Source organism: Lepus europaeus, chromosome 13, assembly GCF_033115175.1.
Source record: "Lepus europaeus isolate LE1 chromosome 13, mLepTim1.pri, whole genome shotgun sequence".
Classification (NCBI taxonomy): Eukaryota; Metazoa; Chordata; class Mammalia; order Lagomorpha; family Leporidae; genus Lepus; species Lepus europaeus.
In genome coordinates this window covers 38694775-38713583 of record NC_084839.1, presented here as the reverse complement: position 1 = coordinate 38713583, position 18809 = coordinate 38694775, and the positions used below count along the sequence as shown (strand labels likewise).

Below are 18809 nucleotides of genomic sequence, written 5' to 3'. Positions count from 1 at the left end.
ACTTATTGTACAACAAAACTTGTCACATTGTTATCTATGTTCATAATAGGTAATTTTACAAAAGATGCTTATAGTCCCCTCAGCTAAAAAAAAAAATGTTTTTTAAATCAGTAACTTACCAAGTAAATGTTATTATTCGAGAACCTAATTGATTTTTCTAACAATAAACAGTCCAACAGGAAAATTTATTTAATTTTAACTTGAGTTGCTAGCACTACTTCTCTGTTGTGACTGAAGCAGAACTGAGCTGAATAAGGAAAGAGTAAGACAAGTGAATTAGGCTCCAGGAAATAGATAAAGATTCAGGTCACTAAGACCTTTTTAGTTGAATAACTTGTCTTCTTCCCCCAACTAGCCTCAGAAGACTGCCCTGTATACATCCTTATCAACTTCCTACAGCATTCAAGTAGTTTCCTGCCTTCTGCCTAAGTGTGCAGCTTTACAGCTTTTCTCCTATTCTGCTGTACTTGGAGGACACGGGCCTGTTAGGTAGTTTTCTCTGTTACCACTCACCTAAATGTACCAACTGTAAATAGGCTTCTTTCCAAATCAAAGCACATGGCTTGGAACAATTCAGTTGTCATTGTCATAAAAGAGCTAAAGAAATTAATAAATCATATTTTAAAAAACTGTCCCAAAATGACAGAATAGCTAAAATATAAAAAGTGTTGTGAATATACCATGCAAAATGAGTATCAAATCTTTAAGACAGATCTACAATTTATAGCAAATGAAGAGTATGTATCTCATGGTTATCTTTTCATCTTACTCTACACATGTGAATGCAAATCCTGCCAGAAAATACATATTAATAATTAAAATTCATTTGGTACTATGTACCAGGCACTGTGTTAAAACACTTTATTATTGCCTTTACTTTTTTATAATAACCTTTTGAAGGCTTAATGTTATTTCAAAAACAGGTGAGAAAACAAAGACTTAGGGAGGTGAGGTAAGCTACATAAGGTCACCATAGAGAAAGCAAAGAGTGAAACCAGTTATTATGTTTAAACATCTACATCATGTTGCTTGCTAAGTATCTATTCATTAGATATTTCCAAGGCAATTAACTGTCCAAATCCAACCTCTTATTCTTTTCATACCATTATTCTTTTCATTCTTATTCTTTTCATTCATCTACTACTCCCTCCAGTAAATGCCACTAAAAAAACTGCCTAAGCTGGTGTTCACAGATTGCCTCAGTTCCTTACTACCTGCATTCTTCCTATCTCCTAAGCCATCTACACTCCACCTACTGCTTTCAATAGCCTCTGCCTTAATCTCAGTAAAGCCTGAACTACACTGACAGACAGAAACAAAGTGTTCTCCCTACAGGTACATTCTAGTAATTAGAATCTATTCACCAGACAGGACATAGCTGACTAAAGTGGCAAAAAAACAGACTCAAATTCCAGAAATAAGGCTCAATGCAAGCAACATTTGGTGTTTATTAAATTCCAGTTTCTGGGACCATCTTTTCTGAAGTTAAAAGTCTTGTAACAGAATTTAACTTATTTTTCTATGTTCTTTTTCCAGCTTTTCATTTAATTCTTCCAGACAATGGCTAAAATCCTGTTCAGTGGTGCCTCTACAGCAAAACCTCTCCTTTTAAACATATTTATTTACTTGTTTACCTGGATGACTTTGAGAAATGTGTCACCAACAGGAACAACTCTTACATACCAATTTTAAATTTCTTTTCCTTCCAAAGAACATACCACAATGTGAGAAAAGGCAAGCAGACCTTTCTCAATTACCTGATGAGGATTTTATATAATTTGAGCTCTTTAGCAAAACATCTAATAATAGCACCATTTTGCAATCACACTGTTTTCTGTTTTTAAAGTACTTTCATATATATTATTTCATCCAAGACAACTATCCAGGATCACTGTTGTTTGGCCTAGGTTACACGGTTACTAAGTGCAAGAGTCAGTACCAAACACTAACATGTAACTCCCCATTCACTGTTTTTCACTGCCTCTACTTTTTAAAATGTTTTTGTATATAATAATAACTGTCTTTGTAAATAAAATTTCACTTTTTCCTTAAAGTATCTCAACCATTAATCTATATTGTAGCATAATGGAAGAAGAAAGTAAGATCTAATTAAAGGAGAAAAATATCATAAAAATTAAGCTTAATCAATGTTTTTAATATAAGAACAAATGATTGAAAGATGATTACAAATGAATATTTTTTTGGAACCAAAGAAAGTAAAAACCAGAGAAATTAAGTTAGATCTCTAACAAAAATTTTAACCATTTTGTAGCTGGTTAATAACCCAGAAAATAAAGATAACTATGACACATAGAAATGAGCCGCAAAAAGCATGCACAGAAAAGACATGCTTTCATTTAGAACAGCATGCGTCAATTAAATGTACAGGCAATCTAAGGAGAATGTAGAGCTGATGGGTAAACTTACCTACTTTGTAATTAAGTTAAATACACATTTACAGAAAGTCTGCTCTCCTTTTTTGGTCAGAACAAGCCAACAACAGCAAGTAGCCAGAAATTACAATTAATGTAAGAAAATTTTAAGAGGAAATGAATTTGCTAGACTCATTGTAGTATTTTCAGTCTTAGCATCAAGAAATGAGTGATTATTTGCAATGAAGTTGGCAAGACAGAAAATTGAGTTAAAATTTATCAATCTTTTAAATGGCTTTTCTGTGTTTAACTTTTTTTTTAAGAGAACTAAAGAATGTACTTCATATCTTGTTTTAATACTGTATTTACTGTTACTTGAATCATCAGGTCTCACAGAAATCAGATGGATTTCTTAAAAAGTTGAATTCATTCAAATTACCCTATTTCCAGGAAAACCAAAAAGTATAAATAATGAAAAGCCAAATAAGAGATCCAAGAAGAAATTAACTTAGAAGGCAACCAACTGCGTAGCTTATTCTTACCTTGGCTGTTTTTTTCACGGGTTGACATTTTTGCTGGTTGAGACAAAAATGACACATCTTACAATAAAAATTGGGCATTTTCTTAAATAACTATAATAATGAATGTCTCTTTGATTACTATGAACTAATAAAGTTCACCAAATGAAAATGAGTCATATTTTTATAAATTAGCAAACACTAAACTGATGTAGGAAAGCAAAATTAATATTTTTAAAAGGTTTTTTAATTTACCTTGGTTGATGATGACATCTTTATGCCTAAAAAGGGAATTCAAAGAACACATTTATTTTATATAATTTCATACGGCTGATCATTAGAATCACGTGAAGAAATTATAACAGCTTTGCTAACCTATACCTTAAATAATCTCTAGAAGTAAAATTTAAGCATCAATATTTTTTAAAGCTTCTCTAGCCTCCATTACTAATATATACTACTTTATAAAACAAAGAACATCGTATAATATCACCTAAACAATGAAAGCATAAAAACTTAAGAAATGTACTCAAATCTTATAGGACTACTGAGATTCACTATTTGAGTTAGGGGTCTTTAACTGGAAGATACAGCTTTTCTTGGAATACTTAAAAGAAAAAAAACACAGGAGGAAATAAAACATAGACATTTTAATATGGATTCTTTTAAGAGATTCAAGTTAAGACATACATAAATATACATGCAAACATGACAGTCATGGAATTAATTTTCAGATACAACAGACCAAGAACTATAATACTTACTTGTCTGTATTTTTAGTAACTTTTGATATTAATTTTGATGTTGAAGGAGTTCTCAGTAATTTATTACGATTATCATCTGAATTTTCCCATGAGTTATGTGACTTTTCAGCTGTTGGTGGTCGTTTTATACTGGAAGAAATATATAAATTTCTTAGAGACAATTCGGAGCAGCAATGACATGTAATGGGCACTTTAAACAAAACAAAAAAGCAGCAATTAACATTTCCTTAAAGCTAATCCAGAAAAGAGAAGGAAGGATTAGTTGAAAGGCTCTGCCTGGATGAGTGAAGGAGTTAAACAAAGCAGTTGCCAAGTCTGTTTCATAATCTTCAGTATTATTCAGAAGATTCACAAGAACAAATATCTGATTTTAAAAATCTCTATCTTTGTTAACAGAAGAAAAACCATTTTCTTAATCTTTGAGTAATAGTATTTTTCATAATGTGTAATTGCAAAGCAACCTGTACTTTTCATTGCCATTGAATTACATGGCTCCAACTTGCATTCTTTATGTAAATATGTCCTCATGTAATTAAATTATATATGGTAAAAATGATAATTTCTAAATTGTGGGACAAGAAATAAAATTCTTATTTATATCTTTAGAGACAAGTCTATTCATGATCAGAAATAAACAAGATTCGACATGAAAAGAATGTGGTATTATCAATGCTGGCTCCCTTTTATTTCTTGTAACTGCAATAAATGATTTTTTGGCTGCATTGTAATTATCCTAAAACTCATCCAGTCTTCCAGTATTTCTCACAAGAGTAAATCCAGAGAGTAACCAAGAAGGGCAAGCACATTTCCAGGAGCCCTCAAGAAGCTGAAAAAAAGATTCTGGGACAAAGAAGGTACCAAGTCAAATCTAAACCTTAGAGAACCTTAAAGAGATTGTTTATAAAAAGCCACCTTTAACCACGTACAATCCAAAGCTGGAAATATTAAAGGCTGCATTCAAGAGAAACTCCACAAGAGACCAGGCAAAAGATTTACAAACCATTTACGCAGAGTAAGAATCTGCATGACACACACAGACAAAGCATTCTGTAAATGGTAAACATGCATTAATTAAGTGAAGAGTATTTTGTTTTTCCAAATTTCCATTAGAGATTTGAGGCAAAATATTAAACTGATCAAACAGCAATATATCGTAAGTCTTTTAAGAACAGTTTTCACTTATTTTACTAAAATCCTAGCCAATTCTCGGAATAGTTTAACTGTCTCCTAAGATTACCAAGCAGCAGTATGATGATAAAATGCATCTATACCTAATCATAAAGCTTGAATCAACATCTCTAAAACAGGAAATTTAATTAAGTAGGTCTCAATATTTGATTACAAGGCAGCTGTAGCAGTGAACTCCCAGCATGCAGGTTTAGAACCCCAATTTAGGCTCACACACATTGTTAGAATGTCTGTCCCTTCTCCCCTTCTCACAGATTTTAAATATTAATATTACGGACACAGAGAGAAGCCCTCAAGCAAGCCTTTAGCATAGAAAAGACCAGGTGAAATGGATTCATTTCTTTACTTAAGCAAGAACTTATCCTCCCAAGACCCAAAACTGAAACTGAGATGCAGCCACAATGAAGAGCCATTTGTTGAGAAGGGCCCTTGCAAGTTGAAGGTTGTAATGATGCCAAAATATGGTGAGGATAACTACATATGGCCAATTTCTACCCATGGCTATAAAGTTATGCATAATTATATACAAATTAAAAACTAACTTTTTTGTTTTGGTTTTAAAAAGTAGATTATTGCTGCAGTTCTTTTATCATATTGCTTATAACTTAGGTTCTTTTCTAGTTTTAACTAAGAAATTTTCACCTTAAATCTTTGTTCCCCAATAGCAACAAAGAACAGAAAAAAGGCACTAGGCTTTCTTTTTTGGAATCCATGGATAGCCAACTTTTACCCAAGTCACAGAATTTAGGTATCATTACAACCATTCCCTAGGTCTGAACTCAGGGACAGTTAAAACCTTTTGGTGGGAGTAGAATTCTTGCTTTCTGGAGTTTGTCTGTGTATTTGGAGAGGCTGTGAAGAGGGCTGGGGAGAAGGTGATGCTCGAATTTGTGGACTTTGATCATTAGAATGAGATTCCTCTTTTTTTTCTCTCTGTCCTTGTGGTTTTTCTTTCTTTTTTTCTGTACCACTGTAAAATAAAGTATAACATGGAACAACACATATTTAACAAATAAAAGAAAAAAAATCAAACAACAGAAAAGTGGTTATTATATAATTCAAAACTCTAAATCATACTGCTAAACAATTTACATCGCTTTCATTCAGTAAGAAGTATTTCTTTGAAAACTCTGGATGCTATTAAAATCTTTGGTCATAAACATAAAGTTTCCAAGGTAATATATCATTTGAAGAATGCTCCTTTGGATGGAAATGACCTTCCTCTAATGAATTTCTGCCACTTTGGCAGATTAGGGGGAAACAGTACAAGCTCTCTTAACTGACCTCAAAATACCCAAATCAAGGATCAGTTAGTTACACTTTCCATTACCTGTGTGAAACATATTGATGCCCAACACATGCAAATTAGGTTGCTTTCTAACTCCTATGTATACTTATGCTCCTGTAAATTGAGTTTTAAACTTACCAATGGTTTATGTTTTTCCCCCAAACCTGTGTATGCCAGTGGTAGAAAAAATTTACTAAGTTATTTAAACACAAAGAAAATTGACAAAATACAAACAGAAAGGAGAATTGACGTTTCATGCAAACTAAGTTGAATGTTCTGGAAAGACTATAAAAATTAGTTACTAAAAATGCTGTTACATTTTGTGTGGTGAGACAAATTTTCAAAAACACAGAGATGAGTCTCAACATTTTTTATCAGTTTTAAGTTTCTTACAGAGTCTTCAAAAAAGGTGAAACTAAAAAAGTATAAAAAGTTACTTTTAGGTATATTTTATGCAAGCTACTCAACAGGAATTTGATCAGAGACATCCTTAGGAAAGAGTGGCTTGAGTTCCCACAAAAAATTTACAAATGAATATACATGAATGTACTTTAAGTTATAATGCTTAAGATGTATACATTTTTCTGATTCTATATTCTGACTCTTGATTAATGAACCGCCTGCAATTCCCAATCACATTGGGTAAATACAGACCATACATTCTTGACTACAGTATAAAAGAGATGAATAAAAACTTGAATTCTAGTGTTTTAAAAAGGTAGAAAAATACCAACCATATAGTTCTTAATCAAAGGACATTTTGTAACTTGAGTGTAAAGTGGATCATCTGGGCCAGCACTGTGGCATAACAGGTAACCCAGCTGCCTGTGACATGGGCATCCCATATGGGTGCTGGTTTAAGTCTCAGCTGCTCCATTTCCAATCCAGCTCTCTGCTAATGGCCTGGGAAAAGCAGCAGGAAGATGGCCCAAGTGTTTGGGCTCCTGCACCTATGTAAGAGACCTGGATGGGATCAGCCCAACTCCAACTGTCACAGCCATTTGGGGAGTAAACCAGTGGGATCTCTATATGTCTCTGTCTCTCTAACTCTGCCTTTCAAATAAAATAAAATAAATCTTTTTTAAAAAAAGTATGTGCTAAGAAACACAATTTGATGTCAAAAATACCAAATTAACTTTGAAATTAAAAAAACAATGAGTTAGAAGCTACTTCTTTCTTGCTGGTCTTCAAACTATCACAGATGCACAGCACACTAGATTTATGTAAGCCTAGTACAGTCTAAAAGGGAGTTTTCCTTCTGAGTAATTTTGAAGCAAAATACAGAGCCCCTTAATCGTAAAGTAACAAACTATGCTAGTCTTAGACAGATACTGTACATAATAAGAATTACTACACAGTACTAAGAATTATACAAAACATTATATAACAAAAGTAGGTTGAATTCTTGTATACAATATGGAAATTTACTAAACATTTTAAAAAACTTTTCCACCATGAGCCTGTTTTCTTATGATTTGTCTTTTCTCCTCAAAGCTAATAAATTCTGGCATTCTTTGAAGCGGAAAGTCTAAATTCTAGAAGGAATCCATAAAAAGATTAAAGATCTTGTCACTTCCTCACCAATCCTATAGCCACATGTTTGATTACACATCTGTAATTCTCCACTATGAATAATTCAGTCACTAGCATTATTTTATTGAGGTAAGCATTTACCAGTAGTACATTGTTACACATTATTCTATTACTTAAGGTTTCTCCTCACTCATTCTTTGAAGAAAACAGTTGTAAAATTAGGTAGTTGATCTCCTATGGTTTCTCCAAATTCTTTATGGAATAATTTGCTAGAAATTTCAAAAAAGGAGGAAAATTCTGTAAGCAATTTTACTGGAACAATAAATTACTGAAACTTATACTGCAGTAAATCCACAGCCCTCTTGCCCATCATTCCCTAATAAACACAGGTGCAAGTGCACACACACAGAGTACTGGATTTTGAATTAAGCCTTCATTTTATGATTATTGCTAAAGAACCAAAGTTACAGCATTTAACCTCACTGATGTAGACACATGTCAAATATTTTATTTTCTTTTTAAAAATGCTGTGTCAAGTATGTTACTTAAAATGGAGATGTCATTTATATAATTTCATTAAATCTAGTGAAACTTATCAATAATTGCTAGCTAAAAAGAATTTAAAAAGAAATAAAATCACTGTTTCTTTATAAAAGACCAAAAGCTTCCTCACCTCACTTATTGTGAATGTGAACTAAGTTAGTTCAGGCTTGATGTCTCTCAGTTAAAGAATTCAAAGAACATGCTTACTTCAATTCCATGTTTCACATTCTTTTAAAAAGTAGATTGATTATTCACATTCAGACAATTCTGCAAAGTTAGCCTTATATCTTCTTTAGAAATGGGTACCTTTTAGCAGCAGATGAAAGTGTTTCTTTTCTTGCAATTGAGACAGAGCTTGAGTGACCTGGTTTTCTGTTTGCACCACTTCCATTGGTTATACAGGACATGGAAATCGCTTCTCGAAGTCCTGGCTGGCCTAAAGAAAGTTAAAAAAAAATTATACCAAACCTCTAACTATTCCTTATAGATAAGAAAAAGTAGACTGCCTCCCTCTCCAGGTAAGCAGCATTGGATGCTACTGATTCAAGATTTAATCACATCAAAACACAGCAGTAGACAAGCAATGCTGCCAAAATACATCTAGGTTCATTCTGTTAGCTAATGGTTTGCTCCCCACACAAAGCAGCTTTTAAGTATATTACTCAAAGTTGTACCTTAAGTAAGTCATAATTCTCCACATCATTAATCTTCAGAAATAGTGCGGGTTTTTTTTTTAAAGATTTATTTGTTTGAAAGTCAGAGTTACACAAAGGGAGAAGGAGAGGCAGAGGCAGAGAGAGAGAGAGAGAGAGAGAGAAACAGAGAGGTCTTCCATCCACTGGCTCACTCATTCCCCAACTGGCCACAACAGCTGGAGCTGAGCTGATACAAAGTGAGGAGCCAGGAGCCTCTTCCGGGTCTCCCATGTGGGTGCAGGGGCCCAAGCATGTGAGCCATCTTGCACTGCTTTCCCAGGCCACAGCAGAGAGCTAGATCGGAAGTGGAGTAGCTGGGATTCAAACCAGTGCCCATATGGGATGCAGGCACTTCAGCCAGTGCCTTTACCTGCTACGCCACAGCACCAGTGCCAATAGCTCAGGTTTTGTTGAAATTGTGAATTTTAAATCATTTTTTAAAGATTTATTTATTTATTTAAAAGTCAGCGTTGCACAGAGATTGAAGGAGAGGCAGAGAGAGAGAGAGAGAGAGAGAGAGAAAGAAAGAGGGAGGGAGGGAGGTCTTCCATCCGCTGGTTCACTCCCAAATTGGTTGCAATGGCCGGAGCTGTGCCAGTGCGAAGCCAGGAGCCAAGAGCTTCTTCCGGGTCTCCCATGCGGGTGCAGGGGCCAAAGCATTTGGGCCATCTTCTACTGCTTTCCCAGGGCATAGCAGAGAGCTGGATCAGAAGTGGAGCAGCCGGGACTTGAACTGGTGCCCATACGGGATGCCGGCACTGCAGGTGGTGGCTTTACCCACTATGCCACAGTGCCAGCACCGAATTTAAATCTCAAAGCAAAATGCTAAATCCTAGTGTGTTACTGCAAATAAATACAGCATATAGTGTAAAATAGCCTCTACTTTTTTAACTTACACAGAAGGAACAGGATAAATGTGTGATGGGTATGATCAGGAAGATTCAAGGTCACAAGATAAAATCATCAGATCTACTATGGTGGAAGAGGAGGCGTGTAGATTAGGATTTGATAAGCACTAATTATTTGCAGGTAAACTGCATACAATATACTCTGCTATTCAAGTCATAAAGCAGTTGCTTCTGATATTTCTCCTACATTCCCAATTTTTGGGTCCCTTTTCCTCTGTGACTCTGACTCTATACCCATTTTCCACTCTGCCTTTGACAAAGGAGTTGGTGTGTGGTGCAGAAAGTTAACATGCACTTGCAACACCAGCATCTCATATTAGTACACTGGTTCAAGTCCTGGTTCTTCTCCTTCCCATCCAGCTTCCCGCTAATGTGCCTGGGAAGGCAGCAGAAGATGGCCCAAGTATATGGGAGACCATGATAGAGTTCCTGCCCCTCGCTTCAGCCTGGCCCAGACCTGGCTGGTGTGGCCATTTGGGGAGTGAACCAGTGAATGGAAGATATATTCACTCTTTCTGCCTTTCAAATAAATAAATAAATTTTTAAAGCAAATAATAAAGATCAATTTCAGGAAATAATTTGAATCCTTTAAAGGATGGGCAAAATTTTCATAAGGAGAAGGGCAAAGATGGCATATGGAGGAAGAAGTCTGGTTGAAACTCAATCTTTTATTTATTTCAAATTTCCTATCACAAGCTCCACAGCTCCAACTGTATGCCTCTTCCACATATTTCACTTTCAAGATCCTTGCCATCTTTTTCAATCTTTCAGTTATTTTGGTTCATTTATTTTGAGAAGACTAAATACTACATGTGCTCCATCTAATTTTACCTGTACATTTCTTTTCTCTTGTCTTACAGAAGGTCAACCCTTAGTCCTTTCAACTCCTGAACATTAATTTTTTAAAGATATATTTTAAGAGGAAATGACAAAGAAGCACTTGACTCTCATAGAAAAATGGTTCTCTGTAATGATAACTGCTGTGCACTCTGATGCAGTGTATACCAATATATTCCCACACACAAGAGCAACTTCAAAGGCTCTGAGGTATCCAGTCCTACCTGGAGCAGACATGTAGCACAGCAGTTCGGCTACCACCTGGGAACACCACATCCAGTTTATCTAAGTGCCTGGTTTGAGCCCCAGCTACTGTGCGCTTCTGATTCAGCTTCCTACTAATATGTACCCGGGAGGCAGCAGATGATGATTCAAGTACTTGGATCTTTGCCATGCATGTTGGGGGAGCCAGAATGAGTTCTAGAGTCCTGGTTTCAGCCTGGCCCCACCCCAGCTGCTGCAGGCATTTAGGGAGTGAAACACTGCATGGAAGATCTGTCTCCATGTGTCTCTCTGCTTTTCAAATAAGATCAAAATAATTATGTATATATAAAATTTTAAATTATGGGCCCTTCCAAGAAAATTTATGGTTTTCCATCCTGATAAATATAGTATACTTATCAACAATATTTATAGCGAATCCATGACAATCCCTGATGTTTCTCTAATGTTATTTGGGGTAGGAGACAAAAGATAATCAATATCTGTGTCTTTGTACTTCAAATCTACATGTTAGGAACATTTCTTTTAAAGAACTGACCTCTACATTTCAACTTTGCCTCTGGTTCTTTTATTTCTCAAGTGGCAATCATAATGCTCATTATCTGGTTTACCAGAAGTTTCTTTGTTTAAATAACTGATTACAACCTCCACAAAAATTTGACATTTTTACTTCTACATCATTGTATACTAACAGCTTGACTTCACATAATGCCACTGGGCTGTATTCTCAAATTACATTCATTTGGTCACCCAAGAGGTCTTAATGGATTTCCCAGGCACCAGTTGTGGCATAATTTGTCTTCCTAGCAGTTAAAACTGCCAAACTATTCCCTAGGCCTCCGTTTTTGCTCCAGAATACAGATTTTTTTTTTTCCTTTTGGCAAGGATTCAGTGGCCACTGGTGCGTATATTATGAACACATGGCGTCAAAAGGAAAGAATTCTGACAAAGAAGGTATATGAGAAATTTAAATGACTAGCTATCTTAAAAACTATTGGGAAAATTTGCTACCTCAGTTAAGGGTCTGGCATAAAATAATCAAGGAAAGAATAGGGCTTAGCTTTAACATTGTTGGCACACTGGAGAAGATAAGCTAAAAGAAAAAAACCTATTTACTGAAATGATTAGGCAGGTGTGTTTCTGATTGTGGCATTTATTGAATGGCAATACTACTGTGAAGTGACAGCCGAATTTCAATAAAGCATCAGCACACACATCATTAATATTTGGTGTTAACCATACATGAAGCCAAGTCATATCTGCCATATCACCACTGTCTAGCAAAGCTATAATACTTGTCTTAAACAACAGGGAAGTTAACCTATCTCTTCAATCACAGCTTCATAAAAGGATTCTACCCTATTTACCCATACAGGGTTTAGTATGACCTCACAAGAAAAACCCTCTAGAAAATTCAAATACCTTATGAAGAGGATAGTGTGTACTGTTCTATTACAAATTTATGTGAAAGTGAATACCTATAAATTCGAATTACTGTGGGCTAAAATTTGTCCACAGAATCAAAAATGGCTTTAATTTTTAATTGTAAAAAAAAAAAAAGCAAAAATCCCTATAAAACAATTTCATAAAAGTGGGAATTTAGCTTAGTGATTAAAATGCCAATTTTGGTGCCCATCTACCATGTCTAAGAGTGCCTGGGTTCAAAGCATGGATCCAGCACATGATACTTGTTTTCCGGGAGGCACAGGTAAGAGCTCAAGTAACTGGGTTCCTGTTACCCACATGGGAAACCTGTATTGAGTTCCTGATTTTGGGCTTTGGCTTGGCCCTGGCCACTGCAGGCATCTGGGGAATAAACCAGCAGATGGGAGCACTTCCTCTGTCCCTCTGCCTCTCAAATAATAACTTTTTAAAAATATTAACTAATGTGGAAAAATATATTTTAAAATTTTTCTTAGAAAGTTTATTCTATATTTTCATGCCACTAACATGTTAATCCTATTTGATGTCAAAATTCATAGCTGACTCCGTACAGTGATCTGCCATCAAAGAGACCCAACAGGCCAGTCCACTGATTGGTTGTCAACGTGGAAAGCCTGGGCTTCAGCAGAAGTCAGCTTGAAGAGCCCTGAGAGCTCTGGCAGCCAAGAGTTGGATCAGTGGAAAAGGAACTGCCCTGGAGTCGAAGGACGCCCAGATCAGAGCCACAGATCTTGCTGGCTCTAAGCTGAAAAACCCTTCACTTGGCCCAGCTTCCAAAGTGACCACCGCTGCTGAGAGGATGGCCAAGTAGGGTCAGTAACACTGCAGGCAGAACCGTAAATTTCCTGTTAGAATTGCCACCTGGCTTTACTTGACCAGCTCTCCTCCCAGGCCAGCTAGGTAATGGAAGTCAACAGGGTGCCTTCCCCCAGGAGGTTCACATCTCCCTTAGGATGTACCCCATGTGAAGAGATAGATAGGTCTGGGCCTCATAACTAACAAGGCCTTAAAACCCACCAGATTATTATCAATCCCCTTCTGTAGTTTCTATTTGCCTCTCAATCAGAAAACTTAGTTGTGGCTTAGATAGCACCTATCTTAGGTCCTCTAGTAATGACTCTGTCCTTTGTTCTAGACCCTGTCTAGCCTACTTGGGGCCTCATTCCTTTGTAATCATAGCCTCTCTATTCTTATCATCTTTTATACTACAGTGTCTGTTTAAGTGTTTACAGGAGGTGATAATGGAACTGAACCAATGCCTTCAGCAACCAGGCGGTCAACCAAATGCTGCTATAAGGACATACTCGGCTCCTCAACCAGGAGACAGTGGCTTGAGACATTGCCCCATGCCAGCAAAGGGTACTTCATCGCCCCATGTCAGCAAGAAGTAGCTCTAAAGACAGATTATTGTCCCTCCATCCTTCCTGGACTCTTGGAACTAATGTAATCCCATACAACTCCTGCTTTATAAAAAACAAAAGGGGGGAATGTTAGTAAAAATGGCATAGTCTTATGAATGGAGTGATCTACACCCTGACACCATCCTAGGCTCTAGCCCCCGCCACCATTGCTGGAAGCCAGGTAGCCACATGGCCCAACCACCAGTGTCAGCCCTACCCCCATCCTAATGAGATTCGCTGCTCCTACTTCCCTGCTCAGCCCATGGCAAAGTTTTAAAAGGACCCATTCCTGAACATGTGGCTCTCTCTCTTCCTCTCCGTCTCCAGCCATCTGTCTCTGTCTCTCTCTTATGATATCCTTCTCCCTCTTTTCCTTCTTTACCCCTTTCCTCCATTCTGTTGGGATTCCCCCAATAAACTTTTTCCCTTAAAAAAAAAATAGCTGATCTATTTTGAACTACATGCAAATACCAACGCTAAAGAGTCAATATTTCTTCCAATTACCTTCTGTAGTATATTGTAAATTCTAAGAAAAAGCTGTTGCCAATAACAAAATTATGAAGCTTTATCTATTTCTCTTGAGGTTTTAGTATCAATACTGGAAAACATAATTGGTCAGGCCAATTTTTCAACTAAAGGGAAACAATCTGTAACAATGAATTGTGCTCATCTAATAATACAATTATTTTCCCAAATTATTTACAATCAATACCCTCATCAATACATTTTATAGTTAGCTTGTGTCCATGGCAACAAAATAACTCACAGCATAATCACTAGTAGACTCCATTTCCAAATGAAAACACATTACTATGTTTGAAGAATAGCAATTGAGGGGTCAGGCGCTGTGATATAGTAGGTTAAGCTTCCACCTGCAGTGCTGGCATCCCATATGGGCACTGGTTAGTATCCTGGCTGCTTCACTTCCTATCCAGTTCTCTGCTATGGCCTGGGAAGCACTGGAAGATGGCCCAAGTGCTTGGGCCTCTGCACCCAAGTAGGAGACCTGGAAGAAGCTCCTGGCTCCTGGCTTTAGATCGGGCCAGCTCTGGCAGCTGCAGCCATTTGAGGGTTGAACCAGCAGGTGGAAGACCTTTCTCTCTGTCTCTCCCTCTCTCTGTAACTCAAATAAATCTTTAAGAAAATAAAAATAGAAAAAATAAAAAATAGTAATTGAGGCAAACTTAGGAATTACGGTTTTATAATCAACTACAAGAAACTTTGTGTCTAATTAATAAGGTAATTAATAAGAATTAAGAATTACTGGAGCTGGTGTTGTGGCGTAGCAGGTTAGGCCACCACCTGTGGTGCTGGCATCCCATATGGGCACCGGTTGGAGTACTGGCTGCCCCACTTCTGATCCAACTCCCTGCTGGTGTGCCTAGAAAAGCAGTGGATGATGGCCCAAGTGGCTGGGCCTGACACTCACGTGGGAGACATAAAGAAAGCTCTTGGCTCTGGCCTGGCTCAGCTCTGCCTATTGCAGCCATCTGGGGAATTAACTAGTGGATGGAAGGTATCTCTTCTCTTCAGTCTCTCTCTCTCTCTCTCTCTCTAACTCTGCCTTTCAAATAAATTTTAAAAATTCTTAAAAAAAAAAAAGTTGGTTCACGTGAAAAGAGAAGGTTCCAATGTAGCAACTACAGATGACTGCATGGCTCCAGAAGTAGGTAATTCTCTACTTCAAGGGCACTAATAAAACTGATCCTGGGGGCTAGCACTGTGGTGCATGGGTTAAGCCTCCACTTGCCATATCTGAGAGCGGGCTCAAGTCCTGGCTGTTCCACTTCTTATCCAGCTCCCTACTAAAGCACCTGAAAAGCAGCAAATGATGGCCCAAGTGCTTGGACCCCTGTCACTTGCACAGGAAATCAGGATGGATTTCCTGGCTCTTGGCTTCAGCCTGGACCAGCCCTGCCATTAAGGCCATTAAGGGAGTGAACCAGTAGACGAAAATTCTGTATCTCCTTCTGTCAGTCTACCTTTCAAATAAAATAAACTAATTTAAATAAAAACTGACCTTAAACTTACTTTAGAGACAAAGAAATCATGAGCGAGGAAAACTAGGAAAGGATTAACTTTTTGAAATTTACAAAAACTAAGATTCTGGGGGATAGCCAGCGCCGAGGCTCAACAGGCTAATCCTCCGCCTTGCGGCGCCGGCACACCGGGTTCTAGTCCCGGTCGGGGCACCGATCCTGTCCCGGTTGCCCCTCTTCCAGGCCAGCTCTCTGCTGTGGCCAGGGAGTGCAGTGGAGGATGGCCCAAGTGTTTGGGCTCTGCACCCCATGGGAGACCAGGAGAAGCACCTGGCTCCTGCCATCGGAACAGCGCGGTGCGCCGGCCGCAGCGCGCTACTGTGGCGGCCATTAGAGGGTGAACCAACGGCAAAGGAAGACCTTTCTCTCTGTCTCTCTCTCTCTCTCTCACTGTCCACTCTGCCTGTCAAAAAAAAAAAATAAATAAATAAATAAATAAAAATATTCTGGGGGATAGAAACTACAGCTATTTAACTATATTTCTATCTCATGTCACTGTGTGTGAGACAGATGTCCAGTAACTGATGTTATAATTCAAAACACTGAATTATCTGAAAAAAAAAAAAAAATTTTTTTTTTTTTGACAGGCAGAGTGGATAGTGAGAGAGAGAGACAGAGAGAAAGGTCTTCCTCTTTGCCGTTGGTTTACCCTCCAATGGCCGCTGCGGCCGGCGCATCTCGCTGATCTGAACTCAGGAGCCAGGTGCTTCCTCCTGGTCTCCCATGCGGGTGCAGGGCCCAAGCACTTGGGCCATCCTCCACTGCCTTCCCGGGCCACAGCAGAGAGCTGGACTGGAAGAGGGGCAACTGGGATAGAATCCGGCGCCCCAACTGGGACTAGAACCCGGTGTGCCCGTGCCGCAAGGTGGAGGATTAGCCTGTTAAGCCACGGCGCCGCCTAATTATCTGAAAATTTTTAAAAAGTAGGCCTTAAATTTCCCTTAAATGTTTCACAATTTTCTTTACTGAAGTATCTTTGTAAATTTAAAATGAGAGGAAAGTATCCTTTAAATTTTTCTGCATTAAGATTACAAATTACCATTGTTTTAACACAATGAGATTTTTTATTGATTAATAATATAAGCCATTTAAAATAAACTTTTAAGAATATGTGTTTAGCAATCACTCATCATTTTCTATCACAGAACTTAAAATACTTACAGACTAGAAGCAGAGGGTACATACATCAATATCAATAGGAAATTTCTCTCTTCGTGCAGTTTACCTTCCCTATAAAGCCCATATACATCAACTGGTCTCCAAAATTCTCTTATAAAACTCCATTCATAACCAAATACAGGGACTGGCACTGTGGCATAGCCTGTAAAGCCACCACCTGCAGTGCCGGCATCCCATATGGGCACCGGTTCAAGACCCGGCTGCTCTACTTCCGATCCAGCTCTCTGCTATGGCCTGGGAACATACTAGAAGATGGCCCAAGTCCTTGGGCCCCTGTACTCAACTGGGAGACCTGGAAGAAGCTACTGGCTTCGGATTGGCCCAGTTCCAGCTGTTATGGCCATTTGGGGAGTGAACCAGCAGATGCAAGATATCTCTCTCTAACTCTGCGCCTCTCTGTAACTCTGCCTTTCAAATAAATAAATAAATCTTAAAAAAAAAAAATAGACTTTCTGGATTGACTTAGGCAGTCCTTAAAGTTGATTATCAAAAAAGTTTTAAGGCCGGCACTGCGGCTAATCCTGTTTGTGGCGCCGGCACTCCGGGTTCTAGTCCTGGTTGCTCCTCTTCCAGTCCAGCTCTCTGCTGTGACCCGGGAAGGCAGCAGAGGATGGCCCAAGTGTTTGGGCCCTGCACCCACATGGGAGACCAGGAAGAAACACCTGGCTCCTGGATTTGGATAGGCGCAGCATGCCAGCTGTAGCAGCCATTTGGGGGGTGAACCAATGGAAAGGAAGACCTTTCTCTCTCTCTCTCTCTCTCTCACTGTCTAACTCTGCCTGTCAAAAAAAAAAAAAAAGTTTTAAAATCACAATGTAACATTATTATACAAGGTGGTTTCTATCAAATTTCTTGCCCTACTCTTAACTTTCTATCCTTTGTCATTGTCAAATTTACTTTACTAACACCAGCAGAAAAAGGTCAATCTTGCCTTCTAGGCCCAGCTGTGGGAGGCAAAAGAATAGGAACGACAGTATAGGGAATAATAATATCCCCCAGTCCCTCCCAAAATTTCCTATCTCCATACCCTCAAAGCAACCAGCACTTCTTCATTTATCTACAGTCTTTTCTTATTAAGATTGATCCACTGTTCACTCCTCCAGCAGCCAGCCAGGGCCATTCCAGAATGAAGCCAGGAGGCCATAGCACCCAGTATGGTGCCAGGCAGCAAGTGCTGCCTAGTAACCAGACCTTTAGAAAAAGTATTTATTTGAAATACAGAACAAGAGAGAGAAAGGGAAAGAGAGATATCCTCTATCTGCTGGTTCACTCCCCAAATGGCCACAATGCCAGGGCAGGGCCAAGCCAAAGACAGGAGACTGGAACGCTATCCTGGTCTTTACAATGGGTGGCAGAGGCCCAAGTACTTGAGCCATCTTCTGCTGCTTTCCCAGGCACATTAGCAGGGAGCTGGATGGGAAATGGAAACACAAGGAAACAACCCAGCGCTCTGATATGGGATGCTAGTGTTGCAGGCAGCATCTTAGTTTACTGTGCCAGAACGCTGGCTTGTATGGTCTTTTCTAACCATTCCACATATTTATTCCTTTTTCTCTACCACCCAGTGATGTAGTATGGATAGACAGGCAGCTAGATATATCTGAGTGAGTTGGAATCCTCACAACTCTGCAGGTTATCTCTGTACCTGTTAATCAAAACGTCCCCTTTCCCAGAAGGCACCTGTTTCATCCGGGACCAAGAAGAGGAAGAAGCAATGAGGAAAAATAAGATCCACGTGAAGTTTATGGAGGTGTCATAAACTTGCCAGATTGGTGTCATGCAAGCTAAAACATGATATGCTCGTAAAAGAGACTAGAAACAGGGCATTCTCTTTTTGCTGCAGACCAGAGCTAGAGGTGCTACTTCAGTTTCCTCTCTTC

At 38.4% G+C, this 18809-nt stretch overlaps 1 protein-coding gene across 4 annotated transcripts in view; it reads right to left on the bottom strand.

The window, feature by feature from the left end:
* The window catches only part of EML4 (EMAP like 4), a 174651-nt gene that overhangs the window by 69649 nt on the left and 86193 nt on the right, over positions 1-18809 (bottom strand). Inside the window, exons 3-7 of one of the 4 annotated variants that reach the window (XM_062209337.1) lie at positions 8513-8642; positions 5639-5812; positions 3655-3783; positions 3146-3171; positions 2915-2971 (exon numbers count right to left, since the gene is read on the bottom strand). In XM_062209337.1, the coding sequence (XP_062065321.1) occupies positions 2915-2971; positions 3146-3171; positions 3655-3783; positions 5639-5812; positions 8513-8642 (516 nt within the window). Of the gene's footprint in view, positions 1-513; positions 599-2914; positions 2972-3145; positions 3172-3654; positions 3784-5638; positions 5813-8512; positions 8643-18809 lie in introns of those variants that run through there. The other 3 variants (XM_062209338.1, XM_062209339.1, XM_062209340.1) reach the window with 3 other exon arrangements.